The sequence below is a fragment of the Bidens hawaiensis genome, unplaced genomic scaffold, assembly GCF_021521415.1.
Source record: "Bidens hawaiensis isolate Kalapana, Puna unplaced genomic scaffold, B.hawaiensis_p1.1 tig00034173_1, whole genome shotgun sequence".
Taxonomy (NCBI): Eukaryota; Viridiplantae; Streptophyta; class Magnoliopsida; order Asterales; family Asteraceae; genus Bidens; species Bidens hawaiensis.
Window position 1 is genome coordinate 107,457 of NW_027495888.1, and position 19,714 is coordinate 127,170.

The 19,714-nt window shown below is 39.6% G+C and overlaps 2 protein-coding genes and 1 pseudogene across 3 annotated transcripts; 2 read left to right on the plus strand and 1 right to left on the minus strand.

The window, feature by feature from the left end:
• Positions 1-583: 583 nt before the first annotated feature.
• On the plus strand, positions 584-2,315 carry LOC143585803 (putative microtubule-binding protein TANGLED). The gene is made up of 3 exons (XM_077067498.1): positions 584-721; positions 793-958; positions 1,372-2,315. Exons 1-3 carry the CDS (start codon positions 638-640, stop codon positions 2,220-2,222), a joined length of 1,101 nt encoding a protein of 366 aa, XP_076923613.1. The 5' UTR covers positions 584-637; the 3' UTR covers positions 2,223-2,315.
• A 1,021-nt stretch (positions 2,316-3,336) lies between these two features.
• On the minus strand, positions 3,337-7,185 carry LOC143585804 (cullin-1-like). Of its 2 annotated transcripts, none has more exons than XM_077067500.1 (8): positions 7,017-7,148; positions 6,238-6,337; positions 5,910-6,105; positions 5,761-5,808; positions 4,775-4,975; positions 4,617-4,694; positions 4,405-4,503; positions 3,337-3,606 (listed from the first exon to the last, which is right to left on the minus strand). In XM_077067500.1, the coding sequence occupies exons 1-8, from the start codon at positions 7,018-7,020 to the stop codon at positions 3,550-3,552; spliced, it is 783 nt and encodes a 260-aa protein (XP_076923615.1). In that variant the 5' UTR covers positions 7,021-7,148; the 3' UTR covers positions 3,337-3,549. The 2 variants fall into 2 exon arrangements, with proteins under 2 accessions (XP_076923615.1, XP_076923614.1); XM_077067499.1 differs by having other exon boundaries at positions 3,339-3,606; positions 5,910-6,101; positions 7,017-7,185.
• A 2,122-nt stretch (positions 7,186-9,307) lies between these two features.
• On the plus strand, positions 9,308-19,714 carry LOC143585800 (acetylglutamate kinase, chloroplastic pseudogene; annotated as a pseudogene).

A 19,714-nucleotide genomic window follows, 5' to 3' on the forward strand; every position in this document is an offset into this window, starting at 1 on the left:
TAAAACTCATGCGTTGGCCTTCTGGTTTAATGATAGATGGATAATGATTAAGACTTAGAATCTTAAGGTTTCATATTTAAAACCTAATTTAATGGGGTTTTTGGTTTTTTTTGGGTGAGTCAGACCTTCAGCATCAAAATCAATATAAATGTTTGACATCTTATCTCAGAAAGGCTCATCCAAATATTGAGAATGGTTCCAACATTGTTTAAATGAAATTTAAAACTCACAAACTCGCATCGAAAAATGAGAATTCTGAATACAAACCGATCTATTACTCAAACCTTAAAACCGAGCAAGTATAAATTAAATCCGGTTTAAATTTTAATTTAAAATTTGATTTTCCAAGCTACTAATTGAAAGTTATTATTTATTTAATTAGTCGTTAATTTATTACCTGTAAAACGGAAAAGTCAATTAATGAGTAGATAAAATAATAACAATAACCATTAATAATATTTAAATTGTTAATAGAATGAAAAAGTAGCCGTTTTATTCTTCCTTCGTATCCGTTTTCACTTTACTCAAACAAATCAGACCGTTGGGACCTCACACAATACTTGAAGTCAACATCTTCCTTCTTCCTTAACCATCAAACACAAACACCTGTTCCAAACACATATTATTATTAACAACAATGGTCGCAAGATCCCCACCGAAGCCCAGGAAGAAGATGGTGGCCCCACTCGACCCGAATCAGCTCCGAGAAACCCTCAACAAGGTACCCTTTTGATATATTTATTTAACCCCATCTGTTTATTGTTTGTTTAAATTTAAATTGTGGGTTTGTAGGTGGAGAAGTGTTTGAATCGGTTGCAAGAACTCGAGTATGTTACGAGTGGGACGAAGGGGAGATCGGGTGTAAATGCTAGCCCGCGCGGTAGTAGGGGATACTTGAGAACTATCAGAAATGGAAATAATCAGAAATCCCCACCTGGGAAATTGCCTACACAAATTGGTGAGTTTGGGTTAGGGTATGAATAATCGGTTTGGGTCGGTTTTGGGTTTCAAACTGTTGGAATTTTGGTTCTAAGAATACTTTCGGGTTTGGTTTATTTTTGGGTTTTTGCCTAAAAAAATTGGTCCAAAATAAGCCAATAAGCACTTTTCAAACTCAATCCCAAACATACTCATAATATATTAGCTAAAAACATTATAAACAAGTTTGGTGTTGTTCGTTTGGTTTTGGTACGATTAGGGCATAACCAGGTCGGTACGTTGGTTTTCGGCTTTCAAAAAAAAAGAAACAAAAACCAAATGACGGTTAATAGTTTGGGTCGTTTATTTTGGTTTCGGTTTGGTTGTTTCTAGCCCACTACTAGTTTCAGGTTGTTTGATGTTGATTGTTCTTATTTTTGTGGTATTATAAAGGGGAATGGAAGAAAATGTCATTGCCAGCAATGATTCTAGGAGAAACAATGGGAGAAATCCTCCAAGCAACCCGATTTGCACGGGAAATCGTGTCGGCCACCACCACCACCACCACCACCGACCCCAAAACTCCAGTAACCGCTACCCGTCAAAAGTCGAGACTAAACCCGGAAGCCACCAACCTTCGGGCCCGCCGGAAGAGAGAGAAACAAATAATCCGACCCGAACCACATTCGCCTTTACTTCAAAGAACCAAATCCCGCATTAATTTCAAAGTTTCGGGGTCACCCCCGAAACAAGAGGCCGAAAAAGAAAACCGTAGGCTTTCTTTTTCGGCTAACCGGGTGTCCCCAAAGAACCGCCCGTGGGCCCGAAAAACTGTTATTTTCCCGAACCCAATGTTCCATTCATCATCTAATTTACAGAACCAAAAATTTAGCAAAAACGAGTCCCCGGTGAGACCAAAAAACCAACCGGTAACACCGCATAAGTTCTTGATCAAGACACCACCCGGAAAGGCTGCAAAGGGAGCGGCAGCATCCTCTACTGCCTCGGTTGTAAAGTTTCAAGTTAAGATTAGGAGCCCAGCTGTTTCGGTATCTCCTACCCGAGGCGCCAATAAGAAAAAGGAAGTATCGCCGCCTAAGAAAGTGTCGAAAGCTGCCAAGCTAAGGAGGTCGTTTTCGCCTTCGAGGCTGGCGAGTAGATTGGTTTCGCCATTGAAGAACAGAAGATCATCTGTGCAGGGGTGTGTGGATGGAAGTGATGGGATGAATATGATGAATATGAATATGAATATGATGAGTGGATTGAAACAAAGGCCAATGTCAACAACAACTAGGAGGGTTTAAGGTTTCATTCTTTCAAATGATATTTCCTTAATGTCATATGTTTGTTGTCCTTAAGGTGAATAACATTTGTGTGTATTCATAAAACATGAATGACACTTGAACCGTGTTCATCACTTGATATTTGTTTTGAAAATTTAAAAAAAAAAAATCATAGAAATTTATATAAAAGTGTCACAATTTGTTGAAATTTAGGAGTTAAGACTCATCATTTATTCTGATTATTCCTAGAACCTGTGATAAGTTTTACCTTATGGTACAGAAGTTTTTGCATGTTAGATAGTTTTGTAAGAATTAACCATATACAAGTTTTGACATTAATTCGGTTTAACCGTTTCATTAAGTATTGTATGTATGAGCGCAATCTTTACCAAAATAGCGCATGTTTGTCTAGTCTAGTTTGGATGTTTAAGACTATTATCCGGTTTGGATGTTTTATTATTGTCTTATATGTTTAAGACTATTTTCCGGTTTGGATGTTTTATTATGGTTGTAAGCTTTTGGTTTTAGGATATCTTGTGTTTGTTTGAATATTGTACGTGGAACCAAAACGATTGTCCATTACTTAAACAAAAGGCCCCTAGATCATTTTAACTATGGTCTTTATTTTCAACTTGTATCATTTTATGTAGCACATACACTATAAAGTTCAATCCCACATTGTGATCCTCTAATAGAAATAAACAATTATACTTTCATTTCCTTTTGCCACATGAACAGCAGAACAGGGCAAAAATGGACAAAACCGAATTTATGGTCTTTTAATCAAACCGAATCCGGAGTACTAAGTGGAATAACTGACCCAAACTGAACTAAAATCCGGCTATTAAGATTTTATCTTTTTTTTTTTAACTTTTTTCTAAAAACCGAAAATTAAGGTTCAGTTTCAGTTATAACTTGTTCTAAACCCAAACTGCACCAAAACCAAACTAGACATGGAAACTGAATTGCACTGAAACTTGTTTGAGCATTTGTTGTTGAATTTATGGTCTAAATTCAATAACTTACACCAAATATTTCAAGCCATAATTCATTAATAAGTGGTTTAAAAGAAAAAAACTGATACACTCATAATCGAACTGAAGCCACGCGTAAAACCAAACATCAAAAAGCTTCAACCCACCATTTTCTTGAAACAAAAAACCGTTAAATTTCGGTTTCCGTTTGGTTTGAGTACAAAACCAGCCCATATACATCTGCATCTATTTTTACCGAATGTAAAGATGAGGAGACAAAGTTAAAATGGTCAGTACATCTGCTGCATCTATACTCATTTAATGAAATTTACCAAAATAACCTTGGTTCATGACTAAACTACATTATATTGTAATCACACCCGCGAACTCCCTTCACCGAGATTCAATCCCGCACATCCCGACAGCATCTCCTGCATTACATCACAAATTCAAACATTAAACTGCAGCCAACAAAAAGATAAATGCAAGTTCAAATTTACAACTGGCAACAAAATTACAAATAATTAGCCGTTTTAATTACTGGCTCGAAGAAAAGTCAACGTTTGACTTTTAGTGTCAAATGAGTTTTATCTATATTGCTTCGAGAAAAGGAATTTTACATTTGGGTATGATCATAAAACGTTCCTTTTTTAAGTTATGTGACGCTTATGAACAATGTTCGAGGCTCATGTTTGAACTAGCAGTAAACAAACCGAGCTACCGATGAGCTACCCAAGAACGGCTCACTAAAGGCTGGAACCAAGCTGAGCTTAAACGAGCTCGAGCCAACATATAAGCCTGCTTAATAAACGAGCTTGATCCCAAGCCTCACAAACCAAGCTAGCTAGGCTCATAGGCCTATTATTTATAAAAAAATATAATAACTTTCCTTTAATATGATAAATATAAAATGCATAATAAAAATAATTATAAATTATATAGCTATGATAAATAACTAAAATAATACATTTTAGGTTATGTATATAAATAATAAACGAGCCGAGCTTTAAAAAATTCTCAAGATCCAGATTAAAAAATGAAAACTGCAGCATTTTCTAATTATGGGAATTTTTTTAAAAAAATTTAAGCATATGTGCATTATCATTACAAATATGTTGATGTTATACGATTCGGTCTATATTTCTATCTTAAGATATTATACCCTAACAATAAAATCTGAATAGACTAGCAAAGAGCAGTTCTCAAGTTAACTGAATGATAAAACATACCTGGTATTGGAGTGAGCAATCGCCATACTCATTCTTCTGTTTTTCGTATTGTTTAGCTTGATCCAGTGCGGTTTGACCCAATAACTGCTCATGCACGACCTGAAAGAATATCAACACGCGTTACAAAAAAATTTTGAGAGAAGGGTAAAATGTAGATTCTGTTAACTCTAAAGTCTAAAGCAAAACATATAAACTGCCAAGTGACAACGTACTTGTAGCAACTTCTCAACTGAGGTTTCATGCATGAATTGACTCGCTCTTTCTTTTTCTTGGTTCAAACAATTCTGGGCCTACAAAAGATAACCATGAATACACTGTAAGCAGATAGATATAATGACCTGAATAAACCTTTTATAAAAAAGGAAATAACCTTCATAAAAATGTCAATAGGTGAGTAGTGCAGAAGCCACTGTGGAAGTAAGTGATTATAGTAATTTGCAGTACTCGCTAGGATTGCAGTCTCAAAATTTTCATAATAATACATCTTCCCACTTCCAATTTCAACAAACAAGGTTGAAACATCCTTCAGCATATCCCGGTCAACAGAGTTACCCTCACGGTCCTGATTGACCTGTATGCAAAAATAAAATCAAACAAATTACTTATTCATGGGTTGCGGTTTATCTCAAATGGGTCAAATAAAAATGTGGCAAAACTGGGAACTTATCTAATAAGATAAAGGGGTCAACTGGTCAAACAGGTTGAAAGTCTCACAAAGTCTAATGTGCAGAACCTCTTAAATAGCTGTATTTACATATTCAAATTATTATTGTAATGTTATGTCATCATGAATATGATTAACACTTAAGTATATATAGAAATTCTTTTAAAGAATGGATTGTGTGTCAACCCGTAGTAAAGAAAGAGCTGCTTTGAACATCCACCCACACTACCACTAAGAGTGTAAACGAGCCGCAAACCGTTCGTGAACTACGTGAGATTGGATCACTAAAAGCTCGAATAGAGCCGAGCTTAAATGAGCTCAAGCCCAAGCCTAAAAATAAGCTTATTTAATAAACGAGCATGTGCTTCACTTATCAAGCTCTAGCCAGCTCATGCCTCACGAGCCTATTATTAATCTAACTTTTATCTGATATGGTAAATATATATTTATAAAATATTGATTAATATACGATAAAATAAATAAATAGTATATATTATCTTATGCATAAAAATTGTAATTAAAATATATATAAAAAAGTAATTATAAATGTAAAAAAACTGATAAATAAATAACAAACGAGCCAAACTCGAACCAACCCGAGCTCTCGTAAGTTAAACGAGCTTGAGCTTAGATCAGCTCGATTACACCCCTACTTACCACCTTTACTATTTGTCATGGTTTTGAGAACATACTAGAGAAATTGCAGCTTCCATAATCTTGGGATACAATTCACTAACCACCTGACACAATTCAATGAATGGAAGTTTATTATTAAAAGAAACATAAGATTCTGTGGCAAAAAAAAATAAATGAATAACTCTACAATTTAAGCATTGTTTACCATGTCCCGGAAACAACAAACCGAGAGTTCATTAAGAGAAGCAGTGTTCTTATTCTTATCGTCAGTAACTTGTCGATCAAGGTACAAAAAGAAACCTCCAAGAAATTTTGCCATAACCTTGTATTTTGTCCACATGTTCCAAACTTCATATAACAGAAAGTTTTGTGTTTTATCCTTTACAGCTGGTATGACCTGACTTCATTGTGTTTGAGACATATTAATAAAAATTGAGCAAAAAGATGACATGATTTAGGGCGAAATTTAGGCATTAACGAATACATAATTGGCTTTAGAAGCTATATAAGATAAATAAACATTTATGTCTCACCCTTGAAGTAATGCTCTCTTCCAAAGCTTTCTTGAATATTTCATAGAGTTCTGCAGAATACTCGAAAGGAGGTTGTTGAACACACATTTGATACACGCAGCTACCAAGAGTAAAGGACATAAATACGGCCAAAATTTCGTATGGTAATGATGTTTATAATCTATTCTTTTAAACTTAAAAGTAACCTTTCTAGTCACTTCCAAATATCTTTTATCAATGATTCAATGGAATAAAAATATTACTCGTATGAAATACTAATTGCGTCAAAGAAACATAGTATTAAACTACTATTGATTATAATTCTATATGATCTAGCCCAGATTATGTTTACATATTTAAGCCAATAGGTTATGCTATTGCTTAATCCTTGGTTAATGGGTTTGAGCCGGAATGCAATAAGCATGACATCAAAGAAGAACACCATGCCATCAACTATTTATCACCAATACAAATAGCAAGTTTTTTTTTAAAAGGTGATGCTATACAAAAGCAAACTTTTGCATCATACGGCACGAATGACTTCTAACACAACACACCACTCTCACTCACAGCAGTCAGTTTTAGACTTTTAGTAAAGTTATACAAACTCGTAAAACACCTTATACAAGCCAGTACAAACATTTCGCCATATCATGCGTGCCATATGGCCCATATATGTCTTGTCACTGGTTTATGTATAGTATGTTAGTGATGTGCCTATAGCTCTACCCTAAAAGGAATATCATCAGCCTGCTAAGCTTAAGAAATGAGTGAGCAACCGTACCATATCAAAAGGATACTCATACATTTTCATGTACTCTTCACAAGTAAACAAAGAACTGGTTGGATATCCATCGAGTATCATCATCGCCTTCGAAATGCCTCCTCCCAATATATTCATCCCTTCCTCCAGCGTCAGCTTTCTTGTCATCTTGTTTCCAGTTCACCAACACCTCCTCAAATTTCTAAGCCACATAAACAATAAACTCACTTACAAACAAACAGATCAACACAAAACACAAACAATCCACAAAAATACCTTCTCTAAATTCAAAATCCCGTTTATTAGCACTAATAATGACATACAACAGGGTGCAAACGAGCCGAGCCGCTCGCGAGCTACTCGAGATCGGCTCCTGAAAAAGTTCAAGTGAGCCGAGCTTAAACGAGCCCAAGCCCGAGCTTCATTTATCGAGCTTGTGCCGGCTTGCAAGCCTAAACGAGCATGCCATTTGTATTTATATAATTTATATGTATATAATAATTATTATCTAATATATATATATAATGTTATCAAAATTTAACTAAATAATATTTATTATGTTTCATCATCCTCGTACCCTCCGATAGCAAAGCTATGGCAGGGTCTGACAGCCAGCCTTACCTCTACCCAATAGGAATAGGGAGGCTGTTTCTGGTACGGCTTGATGGTAGTTCTTGGATATAAGGCACATGATCAGCCGACTGGTGCATGTACCCTTGTCGTTTGGCTATCAACACCACCATATAATGCGTGATTAACCTTCCGCCACTTTTAACGATCTTTTCATGAAATTTTTAAAATAGTTATGTGCGTAAGCAGAGTGCCATATATTATGTATATATAAAATTTTAATTGAAAAACAAAAATATCTAATTAATAAATTCGAGGTTTAGAAACAGAGATCGAAAGGAGGCAAGTTCGGGGTTGTTCGCACCCTTAGAACCTGGCAGTTGGTAAAGCTAACTCTAGGGTTTTAGCGTAATTGTGCATCAACATTTGGAAACTTTGTGTTGTGGATGAGAATCTAGGGTTTGAAGTGCTTACGATTCGACTGATGAGAAGATCCACGAGAGTGAGAGTGAGAGTGAAATGAGGATGTCGACCACTACTACCCTTTTTATGCTTCCAAATATCTATCAATCAAAACGCTTTCTTTCATGCTCCCTCTAAAACTACTTGCTCCCAAAACATATATTATTAATTATATAATTACAAGTAAAACAAATAATTATATAGCGTATATGAAAAAAAAAATGTATTACATCAATGTTTATATCTATACAATGTGTATATAAATTGATTTTATTTATATCACAAAATGATTTGTTTAATTGAACGATTGTAGTTCTAACTACTACGCCTAAATACAAAAGAGGCGTTACCTTTATTGATATATTTATCAATTTACCACCTATCAAAGGAAGGTAAGATATTAAATTGTAGCAATGGATGTTCTTCAAGAACTATGTTTTTCTGAACTACACCATAAAAATGATTTTGATAAGTTTTAGAGGGCTTCTTGACAACATAAAAAATATCATCTTAACCAATTCAATTTTGTGAATATTTTGTTTCATATGAACATAGTTTTGAATGGCATGCTTTCCGTACAACATTTTGATCACCATTTAAGGAAAAATTAATGTTGACATAAATATTTCAAATTTGATAAAAGTTAGAAGCATTGAAAGGCATGGGATGGCATGTCGAAAGTGTTCGCAATCTTTTCTTAAATATTAATAGTTAAGGGAAAAATAGTCAATTTGTCAAATCCTGAACCTTTTGATTATTTCAAAAAATCCCCTTAAAAAATAAACTTGAAACCCGAATCATGTTTAAAATTCTAACTTTCATATTTTTAACATTTTAAAGTCAACACTTTGAACTCATAACAAATTTAACGATAAATCTATTTTGCATTCTCAAACTTTTAAAAATACTCAAAATTTTTATTTTTGACCCGTAACAAATTTTGACCCAAATGTAGTTAACTTGTACCAAACAATATGTTTACCAACTTTTGACCCATAAAATCAAATTTAACTTCCACAAAAACCTAAAACAATTTTCATTTGAGAAACATGATTTGTTGTTGATTTTTGGAATTCACCAAGTATTTTAAAATATATAGTAAAATAATATGTTAATATTTATATTTATAAAAATATATAGATATTATATAAATATAGTGTAAAAGGAAAGTGAATAATTATTGATTTATTACATATATTATGGTATATTAGTTTTTGAGGGAAAAATTTGTAAGTATTAACCAAAACATGACAAGTGTCCCAATTTATTTTACTTTATTAGAATAGGTAGATTATAATGGTTTCTGATTTTAAGTTTAGGAAACTACTTGGTATATTACTGCTTTTAAAGTTGACAAATGGCAAAAGACGTCCTGTACGTTCGACCTGATTTTCATTAGACGTCCTTTAATGAAAGAAATAGCAAAAGGCGTAATTCATGTTTCAAATTTGTTTCACGTTACGTCTTTTGTCACTAACCCAGTTAATTTTTTTTTAAATCTGGTCATGTGCCTTGCACATGAAGGTATTTTTGTAATTTTATATAAAAATTATTTTATATTAAAACTAACAAATACTCCCCCCTCTCTCTTCCTCTTGCGTCCACCAACACTACCAACCTTCTTCTTTCAACATCCAAAACCTCACCACTTGTTACCGACTGCCACCACTGCCCACCATCTACCGCCGCCGCCACCACCTGTTGCCGACTGCCACCACTACTCGACCATTCTTAAACCCCAGATCACAAAAACTCTCACGCTTCTCATCCATACGCCTCCGATCATAATCCCAATCCATCCTCACCGAAACCCTAGCATCCACTACTCCTGCCAAAACCCGCGTCAAGATCCTCTCCGAAGCCTTACTCTTCATCCAATGATTCCGCGCCAAGACCGTCGTCGTCAAATATGGCGGCGCCGCCATGAAGTCCGAAGCCCTCCAGATGTCCGTCATCACGGACCTCGTCCTTCTTTCCTACATCGGACTTCGTATTGTTTTTTACCACGGAGGCGGACCCGAAATCAATCAGTGGCTTAATCGGTTAAGGATTGAGTCAAGTTTTCTTAATGGGTTACGAGTGACTGATGCTTCGACTATGGAGATTGTGTCTATGGTGTTGGTGTAACACCCCGACCAAAGGCGGATTATACATCGGGGCGCCACATATTGTTTCATTACTCGTGACACTATTGGGTGTCAATATTTAATAAATATATTCATTCACGCACGCGCAACGTAAACACAAGATAACATAAATCAATATATTATAAGGCAAAATATTCGAACAACAATAACTTGTCTTGATACATTTTAATCTAGGTCCAAAAGTAAAAACGTCCAACGTGTCCACAAGCTCCAAAAACAGCTACAGCAAACCTGAACATGTGTTAAAATAAACGTCAAACACTTGCGTGTTGGGGAGAAATCAAGTTTAATACAATACAATACATAGATAACAATAAATCTGCGCGCAACACGTGTATGTCTGGTGTTTAACAAGGGTGTAATCAGATTGTGATCAAGCCTAAATAGATCATAGCTCATAGTTCAATCCGTGCTCCCAAATGAGCACAAAAACAAGAAAACATCTGTGCAAGTGTAAACAAAGAAAACCGTAAACGATAGGTCTCCCGTGTTCATCTAATGGATCCATGAAAACTTCGGAATAGGCCGAACAAAGCGGTTAATGATACACACATACAAATAAACAGCCAAGTAAACGTCCTCAACACATGGGATACTGCGCGACTAAAGTTTATAAACAAGTTTAAGACTCTAAGTTTGTATGAACACATGAACATCCCAAAACATTAAAAATAAAAAGGGATTAGGTACGAGATTACTCACTTGATAAACGATGCGGTGTAAGATAAAGCAAGAACCAACTTTAAACAAGCACAAGTTAACCTATAAATAAGATTATTGTTTTAATGATTTGTTTTAAGTCTTGATTATAAGTTAGCATAATTAATAAGTAAATTATTATATATAATATATATTACCGGAAAAGCAGGGCAGAACAGGAAGGAAGACGGAGGCAGAGAGGAAGACGGCAGAGAGAGCAAGGAGCAAGAGAGAATAGGAGAGTTTAAATTAAGTGTTTTTGTGCGATGTGTTAGGAAAAATAACATTATTATATATAGAGAAACCCTAGGGAACACAATCCCTAGAAAAGGGGAAAAGATCTCCAAAAAGTAAAAGATTCCAAAAGCAAAGATATCAAAAAATATGGCAGCTGCAGGGAACAAGGAAAAGCTGACAGGGAACAGTAAACAGGCATGGGCGGGTCAGATAAAGGTACTGGTCAAGCATGGAAAAGCAGATCTCAAAAGATTATGTCAGTCACTTTTCCTGTCAACCAATGGGGTTGGTGCGCATGCTGCGCCAAAAGTGGCTTTTCAGACATAAGACAGGTTAGGTCAACAGCACAAAAGATAAGATATCAAAAGCAAACAAGCAAGTTAAAACAGAAGAAAGGACACAAGACAGCGCGAGAAAGCTTCGAGCGCGAAGGCAGACACAGAAGGTCAAGAGAGCGCGAGCGCGAAGGCAGACAGAACCAACCTTTGCGCGCCGCGGAAAGAACTATATTTCTAAGCGCGCCGCGGGAAGAACTTCAATTCTAAGCGCGTCGCGAGAAGAACTATATTCCTTAGCGCGTCGCGGGAAGAACGGGATCCATAGCGCGCCGCGGGAAGAACTAAAATCCTTAGCGCGCTGCGGGGACAGTTCGTCTCGCGTATCGCAGTAACAGGTGGTCTTCACGCAGGCTTCCTTGTAAGGAGTCTGGCGCGTGGAGCTGCGCAGACAACCTTAGGCGGGAAGGAACAAAGGACGGGTTCAAGACTTAAGGGCGGGACGGCGACAAGAGGGAAAAGATGGCGGAAAGAGAGAAGAAGAGGGACGGGACGGCGGAAAGAAAGAGAGAGAAAGAGGCGGGAAGGAAAATATATTATTATTATTAAGAAGTAAAATATAAGTATAAATAAAATATTAAATCATAAAAGAAAGAGATCGGATAAGGGAAACGGGTACCTGGGTCGGGTCGGATCGGGGCAGATGTCACAGTCTCCCCTTCTTTAAGAAATTTCGTCCCGAAATTTATCTCGAAGTAGGTTGCGCAGAGAACAGGTGCGGGTACTTGATCTTCATCTGATCTTCCCTTTCCCATGTAAACTCGGCTCCGCGCTTGGACTCCCAGCGAACTTTCACGATAGGGATGCGACTGCGCTTGGTTTGCTTAACCTCACGATCCATAATCTCAACAGGCTTCTCAACGAAATGCATAGATTCATCAACTTGAACTTCGTCAAGTGGAATGTGAAGGTTCTCGTCAGCTAAACACTTCTTGAGATTGGATACATGGAACGTTGGATGCACATTACTGAGCGCGGGCGGCAGGTCAAGTCTGTAGGCAACTTTTCCTACACGCGCGAGAATCTTAAATGGTCCAACATATCGAGGAGCAAGCTTACCTTTCTTCCCAAAGCGGACAACACCCTTCCAGGGCGACACTTTGAGGAGAACAAGATCACCAACTTGAAATTCGAGAGGCTTCCGCCTACGATCTGCGTAACTCTTCTGTCGGCTTCTGGCAGTCAGCAGATGATCACGGATCTTGGCGATTTTATCGGTTGTCTCTTGAACAAGTTCGGGTCCTGTGATTTGAGCTTCTCCCACTTCGCTCCAACAAATCGGGGAGCGGCACTTACGACCGTAAAGTGCTTCAAATGGGGCCATACCGATACTGGAATGATAGCTGTTATTATAAGAGAACTCGATCAAAGGCAGGTGCGAATCCCAATTACCTCCAAAATCAAGAACACAAGATCAGAGCATATCCTCAAGAGTTTGAATAGTTCGCTCAGACTGACCGTCAGTCTGAGGATGATATGCCGTACTCATGTCCAAGCGAGTTCCTAGCGCAGATTGGAGAGATTTCCAAAAGCGAGATATAAAACGGCCATCGCGATCGGATATGATGCTCAAAGGAGTACCATGGCGGCAGACAATTTCCTTGACATAAAGCTGCGCGAGTTGCTCAACACGGTAGTTTTCACGAATGGGCAGGAAGTGAGCAGACTTAGTCAAACGATCCACTATTACCCAAATGCTATCATGTTTGCTTGCTGTCAAAGGTAACTTGGTAATGAAGTCCATCGCTACACATTCCCATTTCCACGTAGGAATTTCTGGTTGTTCGAGCAAACCAGATGGGCGTTGATGTTCAGCTTTTACCTTAGAACAAGTCAGGCATCTAGCTACGAACACAGCAATATCCTTTTTCATACCGGGCCACCAATAAGTAATGCGCAAATCCTTGTACATCTTATCAGCGCCAGGATGAACGGAATATCGAGATTTGTGCGCTTCACTCAGGATATCAGCGCGAAGATTCTCATCAAAGGGAATCCAGATGCGATAAAGATAGCAGAGAATTCCACTCAGATTAGGGACAAAATGCGCTTCCCGCGCCACACGCTAACTCGGCGCGAAGGTTACCATTACTGATGGATGCGCGCTGCGCGTCACGAATACGCGATTCAAGGTTGCTTTGAATCGGCGCGAAGTGAAGCTGCGTGCGCGGCAAGATACAGTTAAGCTGGCAGGGTTTTCGGCTGAGCGCATCGGCTACCACATTAGCCTTACCAGGATGATACCGGATCTCACAATCGTAATCGCTGATGAGTTCGTTCCATCGGCGTTGCCTCATGTTAAGTTCCTTCTGATCAAAGATATGCTGAAGGCTTTTATGGTCAGTGTAGAGGATACACTTAGTACCATAAAGGTAGTGTCTCCAGATCTTCAAGGCAAATACAACTGCGCCAAGTTCGAGATCGTGAGTTGTATAATTCCTTTCATGAACCTTGAGTTGCCTTGATGCGTAAGCGATAACCTTGCCTCGTTGCATAAGAACACAACCGAGACCTTGGTTGGAGGCATCGCAGTACACGACAAAATCATCATTACCCTCAGGTAGCGCAAGAACAGGAGCTTCACACAACAATTGCTTGAGCGGTAGAAAGGCTTCTTCTTGCTTCGAGCCCCAAATATACGGCTTACCTTTGTGCGTTAGAGCTGTTAAAGGCAAAGCGATCTTCGAGAAGTTCGAAATGAAGCGCCGGTAATAACCAGCTAAGCCCAGAAAGGAACGGATCTCAGAAGGAGTGGTCGGCGTAATCCAGTTCTTGATTGCTTCAATCTTGGATGGGTCGACATGAATACCCACCTTGTTTACAACATGACCAAGAAACTGTATTTCATCAGACCAGAATTCACACTTGGAAAGCTTGGCAAATAGCTGCTCGGCTCTAAGCTTTTGCAACACCAACCGAAGATGTTGCTCATGCTCGGCCTTGGTCTTAGAATAAATCAGAACGTCATCGATAAACACAATCACGAATTTATCCAAGAAAGGGCCTACACACCCGATTCATTAGATCCATGAAAAACGGCGGGTGCGTTGGTTAAACCGAAGGACATGACCAAGAATTCAAAATGGCCATAACGAGTTCGAAAAGCAGTCTTCGGAACATCTTCATCGCGGATGCGCAACTGGTGATAGCCAGAGCGGAGATCGATCTTGGAGAAACAAGAGGCACCATGGAGTTGATCAAAGAGGTCGTCAATGCGCGGTAAGGGATACCGGTTTTTAATGGTGAGTTTGTTCAACTCGCGGTAATCAATACACATGCGAAACGATCCATCTTTCTTTTTAACGAACAACACGGAGCACCCCAGGGCGAAGAGCTAGGGCGAATGAATCCTTTAGCAATCAACTCTTGAAGTTGGCTTGCCAATTCTTGCATCTCAGCGGGCGCAAGACGGTAAGGAGATTTAGCTACGGGGGAAGCACCAGGGACAAGATCAATACGGAACTCGACTTCACGAGCGGGAGGGATACCAGGAAGATCATCAGGAAAAACTTCAGGGAAATCACGCACAACAGGGATATCGCGAAGCTTCTTCTTTTCTTCAGCAGGTTTAACCACATGGGCTAAGAATGCAATACACCTTTTCCGCATGAGCCTTCGGGCTTCGGCGCAAGACATAAGTTTAAGACCGCGGGAGGGTTTTTCGCCGTAGATATGAAGATCACCATTTTCTCGAGGTATGCGAATCATCTTCTTGGCGCAAATAACTTCGGCGCGATTATGCGTAAGCCAGTCCATACCAATGATAACATCAAAGCTTCCAAGAGGCATGGGGATGAGGTCGATCAGAAAATCGTTTTCGTTAAGGTTAAGCGTGCAATCCTTAATCACTGAGTTAATTAAAACAGTTTCGCCATTAGCCAATTCAACTGAAAAATTTTCTTTTAAATCGTTGCGCGGGTCGCGCAAGCTTCTGCTCAAACGCGCGAGAAATAAAACTTCGATCGGCGCCAGTATCAAAAAGTACAGAAGCATAAAATTCGTTAAGCAAAAATGTACCATTAACTACGTCATTATTCGCTTGCGCTTGGTGCGCGGTTATGTTAAAAGCTCGTCCGCGCGCCACTTGGTTCGAGATTTGGTTAACTGGGTTCGCTTGCGTAATCTGAACTTGTAGCCTTGGGCACGCGTTCCGGAAATGACTGGGATCACCGCAGTTAAAGCACGACCTGGGTCATGGGTTTTGGTAGGTTGGTTGTGGGTTCTGCGGGTAGACTGGTGGTGTTGGCGCAATTGGGTTGGCGGGAGGGACTCTACAGTATTCGGCAGAGTGACCAACGCGGCCACATCGGTTATATTGTCGACACGGGGTTTGGGTTGGGTGGTGAAGTCTATAGGTTGGGCAAAAGAGTTGGGTTCCTGTGTAAGGTTTCTTAGGTGGCGGGGCAGGGAGTGCGGGATTGGTTAAGGCATAGTTATGGACTACAGGAGGTGTTGGGTAGGTTGACAGTGGGTTAGGCGCGTAAACTGGAGGTTGGTAGATGGGTTGCTGGACAATGGGCGGGTTGGTAAGCGCGTAAACTTGTCTGCGCCTACGTTTCTGGTTATGGTTTGAGGGTTCTGGTTTGGTTTCTGCGGGTTCAGGGACAGTTTTGGTGAGTTTGGTCTTCTCAGTTCCCCGCAGGAACAAGGTTCCTGCTCTGACATGGTTGTCGCTGAGCACAGCGGCCAACTCGATGGCGTCAGAGAGGGTTAGTGGGTTTCTGGCCCATACAGAATCTTGAATTTCCATGGGGAGACCCCCAAGGAATTTCTCGATGGCTCGGCGGGAAGGGGTAACAAAGTGAGGGACAAGCAGGCTTAGTTCATGGAAACGCGTCGCGTACTCGCGCGCTTCACCGCTGTATTGCTTAAGATTCCAAAATTCTTCCTCCAGGCGCTTAACTTCGTTGGGAGGGCAGAATTCTCGCGTCAGAATTTTTTTGAATTCCTCCCAGAGCATGCTAGAAGCAGTTTCTGCGCCACACGCATGAGCTACTCCATTCCACCATGTAAGCGCTCTAGATTCCAGGACACTGGAAGCATATAGGGTTCGTCTGTCAGGAGGGCATTGGGTATGGAGGAAAGTGTTTTCAATCTTCTCGAGCCATTGGAGCATCACGGTGGCTCCTTCAAGCCCTGTGAACTTTGGAGGGTTACCCGCGTTAAAGGACTTAATGTTGTAACCAGAGGTGTTGGTATTGTTTTGGCTCAAAGCTTGGGCTATTGCGGCGGCCATTTCCTGGGAACGTTGCAGCAAACGTCTGCGCGAGGCTTCTCTCCTCTGATGGCGGCGAGATAGCGGAGGCATTCTATAAAAGTTTTAGTTTTAGTTAATATCTTAGCGCAAAGTATAATCTTATAAAGCTTGGTTTCGCGGGGTTAGATACCATCAACAGTTAAAAGTAAAACATGAATTTGAATGCAAACTTAATACAGATAGCAAATTCGAATCGAGAATCGACAATTCATGTATCACCATGACTTTCCGAATTCTCAATTTAAAATAACGAGTAAACGAGTATTGGAGATTGACGATTCATGTATCACGATGACTTTTCAATCTTCAATATAAAATATACAAGAAAATGAGTATTGGAGGTTGACAATTCATGTATCACCATGACTTTTCAAGTCTCCAACCTCAGAACATAATCGTAAATGGAATTTGAAAATCAACTATTCATGTATCACCATGACTTTTCGGATTTTCAATCCCAACAAACGAATATGTAAGTAAAATCAATAAAAATCGAAATTCAGCAAAAATCGAAATATCGCGGAATAAAACATAAAACCATACGCTGCGTCTGCGCAAGCATATTTATAAATGAGTAATTAACAATAAGCGCGCAAACATGAGATTTTTCTCATGCGCGAGAAGGGACTCTTAGGTATTCTAGGCCGTTACGTCTAACCACCTATCCTAAAGTCAACGAGCTCTGATACCAATCTGTAACACCCCGACCAAAGGCGGATTATACATCGGGGCGCCACATATTGTTTCATTACTCGTGACACTATTGGATGTCAATATTTAATAAATATATTCATTCACGCACGCGCAACGTAAACACAAGATAACATAAATCAACATAAATCAATATATTATAAGGCAAAATATTCGAACAACAATAACTTGTCTTGATACATTTTAATCTAGGTCCAAAAGTAAAAACGTCCTACGTGTCCACAAGCTCCAAAAACAGCTACAGCAAACCTGAACATGTGTTAAAATAAACGTCAAACACTTGCGTGTTGGTGAGAAATCAAGTTTAATACAATACAATACATAGATAACAATAAATCTGCGCGCAACACGTGTATGTCTGGTGTTTAACAAGGGTGTAATCAGATTGTGATCAAGCCTAAATAGATCATAGCTCATAGTTCAATCCGTGCTCCCAAATGAGCACAAAAACAAGAAAACATCTGTGCAAGTGTAAACAAAGAAAACCGTAAACGATAGGTCTCCCGTGTTCATCTAATGGATCCATGAAAACTTCGGAATAGGCCGAACAAAGCGGTTAATGATACACACATACAAATAAACAGCCAAGTAAACGTCCTCAACACATGGGATACTGCGCGACTAAAGTTTATAAACAAGTTTAAGACTCTAAGTTTGTATGAACACATGAACATCCCAAAACATTAAAAATAAAAAGGGATTAGGTACGAGATTACTCACTTGATAAACGATGCGGTGTAAGATAAAGCAAGAACCAACTTTAAACAAGCACAAGTTAACCTATAAATAAGATTATTGTTTTAATGATTTGTTTTAAGTCTTGATTATAAGTTAGCATAATTAATAAGTAAATTATTATATATAATATATATTACCGGAAAAGCAGGGCAGAACAGGAAGGAAGACGGAGGCAGAGAGGAAGACGGCAGAGAGAGCAAGGAGCAAGAGAGAATAGGAGAGTTTAAATTAAGTGTTTTTGTGCGATGTGTTAGGAAAAATAACATTATTATATATAGAGAAACCCTAGGGAACACAATCCCTAGAAAAGGGGAAAAGATCTCCAAAAAGTAAAAGATTCCAAAAGCAAAGATATCAAAAGATATGGCAGCTGCAGGGAACAAGGAAAAGCTGACAGGGAACAGTAAACAGGCATGGGCGGGTCAGATAAAGGTACTGGTCAAGCATGGAAAAGCAGATCTCAAAAGATTATGTCAGTCACTTTTCCTGTCAACCAATGGGGTTGGTGCGCATGCTGCGCCAAAAGTGGCTTTTCAGACATAAGACAGGTTAGGTCAACAGCACAAAAGATAAGATATCAAAAGCAAACAAGCAAGTTAAAACAGAAGAAAGGACACAAGACAGCGCGAGAAAGCTTCGAGCGCGAAGGCAGACACAGAAGGTCAAGAGAGCGCGAGCGCGAAGGCAGACAGAACCAACCTTTGCGCGCCGCGGAAAGAACTATATTTCTAAGCGCGCCGCGGGAAGAACTTCAATTCTAAGCGCGTCGCGAGAAGAACTATATTCCTTAGCGCGTCGCGGGAAGAACGGGATCCATAGCGCGCCGCGGGAAGAACTAAAATCCTTAGCGCGCTGCGGGGACAGTTCGTCTCGCGTATCGCAGTAACAGGTGGTCTTCACGCAGGCTTCCTTGTAAGGAGTCTGGCGCGTGGAGCTGCGCAGACAACCTTAGGCGGGAAGGAACAAAGGACGGGTTCAAGACTTAAGGGCGGGACGGCGACAAGAGGGAAAAGAAGGCGGAAAGAGAGAAGAAGAGGGACGGGACGGCGGAAAGAAAGAGAGAGAAAGAGGCGGGAAGGAAAATATATTATTATTATTAAGAAGTAAAATATAAGTATAAATAAAATATTAAATCATAAAAGAAAGAGATCGGATAAGGGAAACGGGTACCTGGGTCGGGTCGGATCGGGGCAGATGTCACAGTTGGTGGGTAATGTGAATAAGCATTTGGTTGGATTGATTAATAAGGTCGACGCCACTGCGGTCGGGTTATGCGGAATCGACGGGCGGATTTTTATTGCGGTTTTGTCCCCTAATTCAGCTCAGTTGGGATTTGTCAATGAAATCTCCCGTGTGGATACTTCGGTGTTACAGCCGTTGATTAATGATTATTTGATTCCGTTGATTGGGTCGGTGGATATGGATGGGACGGGGTAGTCGTATAATATTAATGCTACACGGCTGCGGGGAGCTGGCGGCGGCGTTGGGGGCGGAGAAGCTGCTTTTGTCGGATGTGGCGGGGATTCTAGAGGATAGGGTAGTGGTGACAGTCGGCAACAAGTGGTGGTGGCGGCGGTAG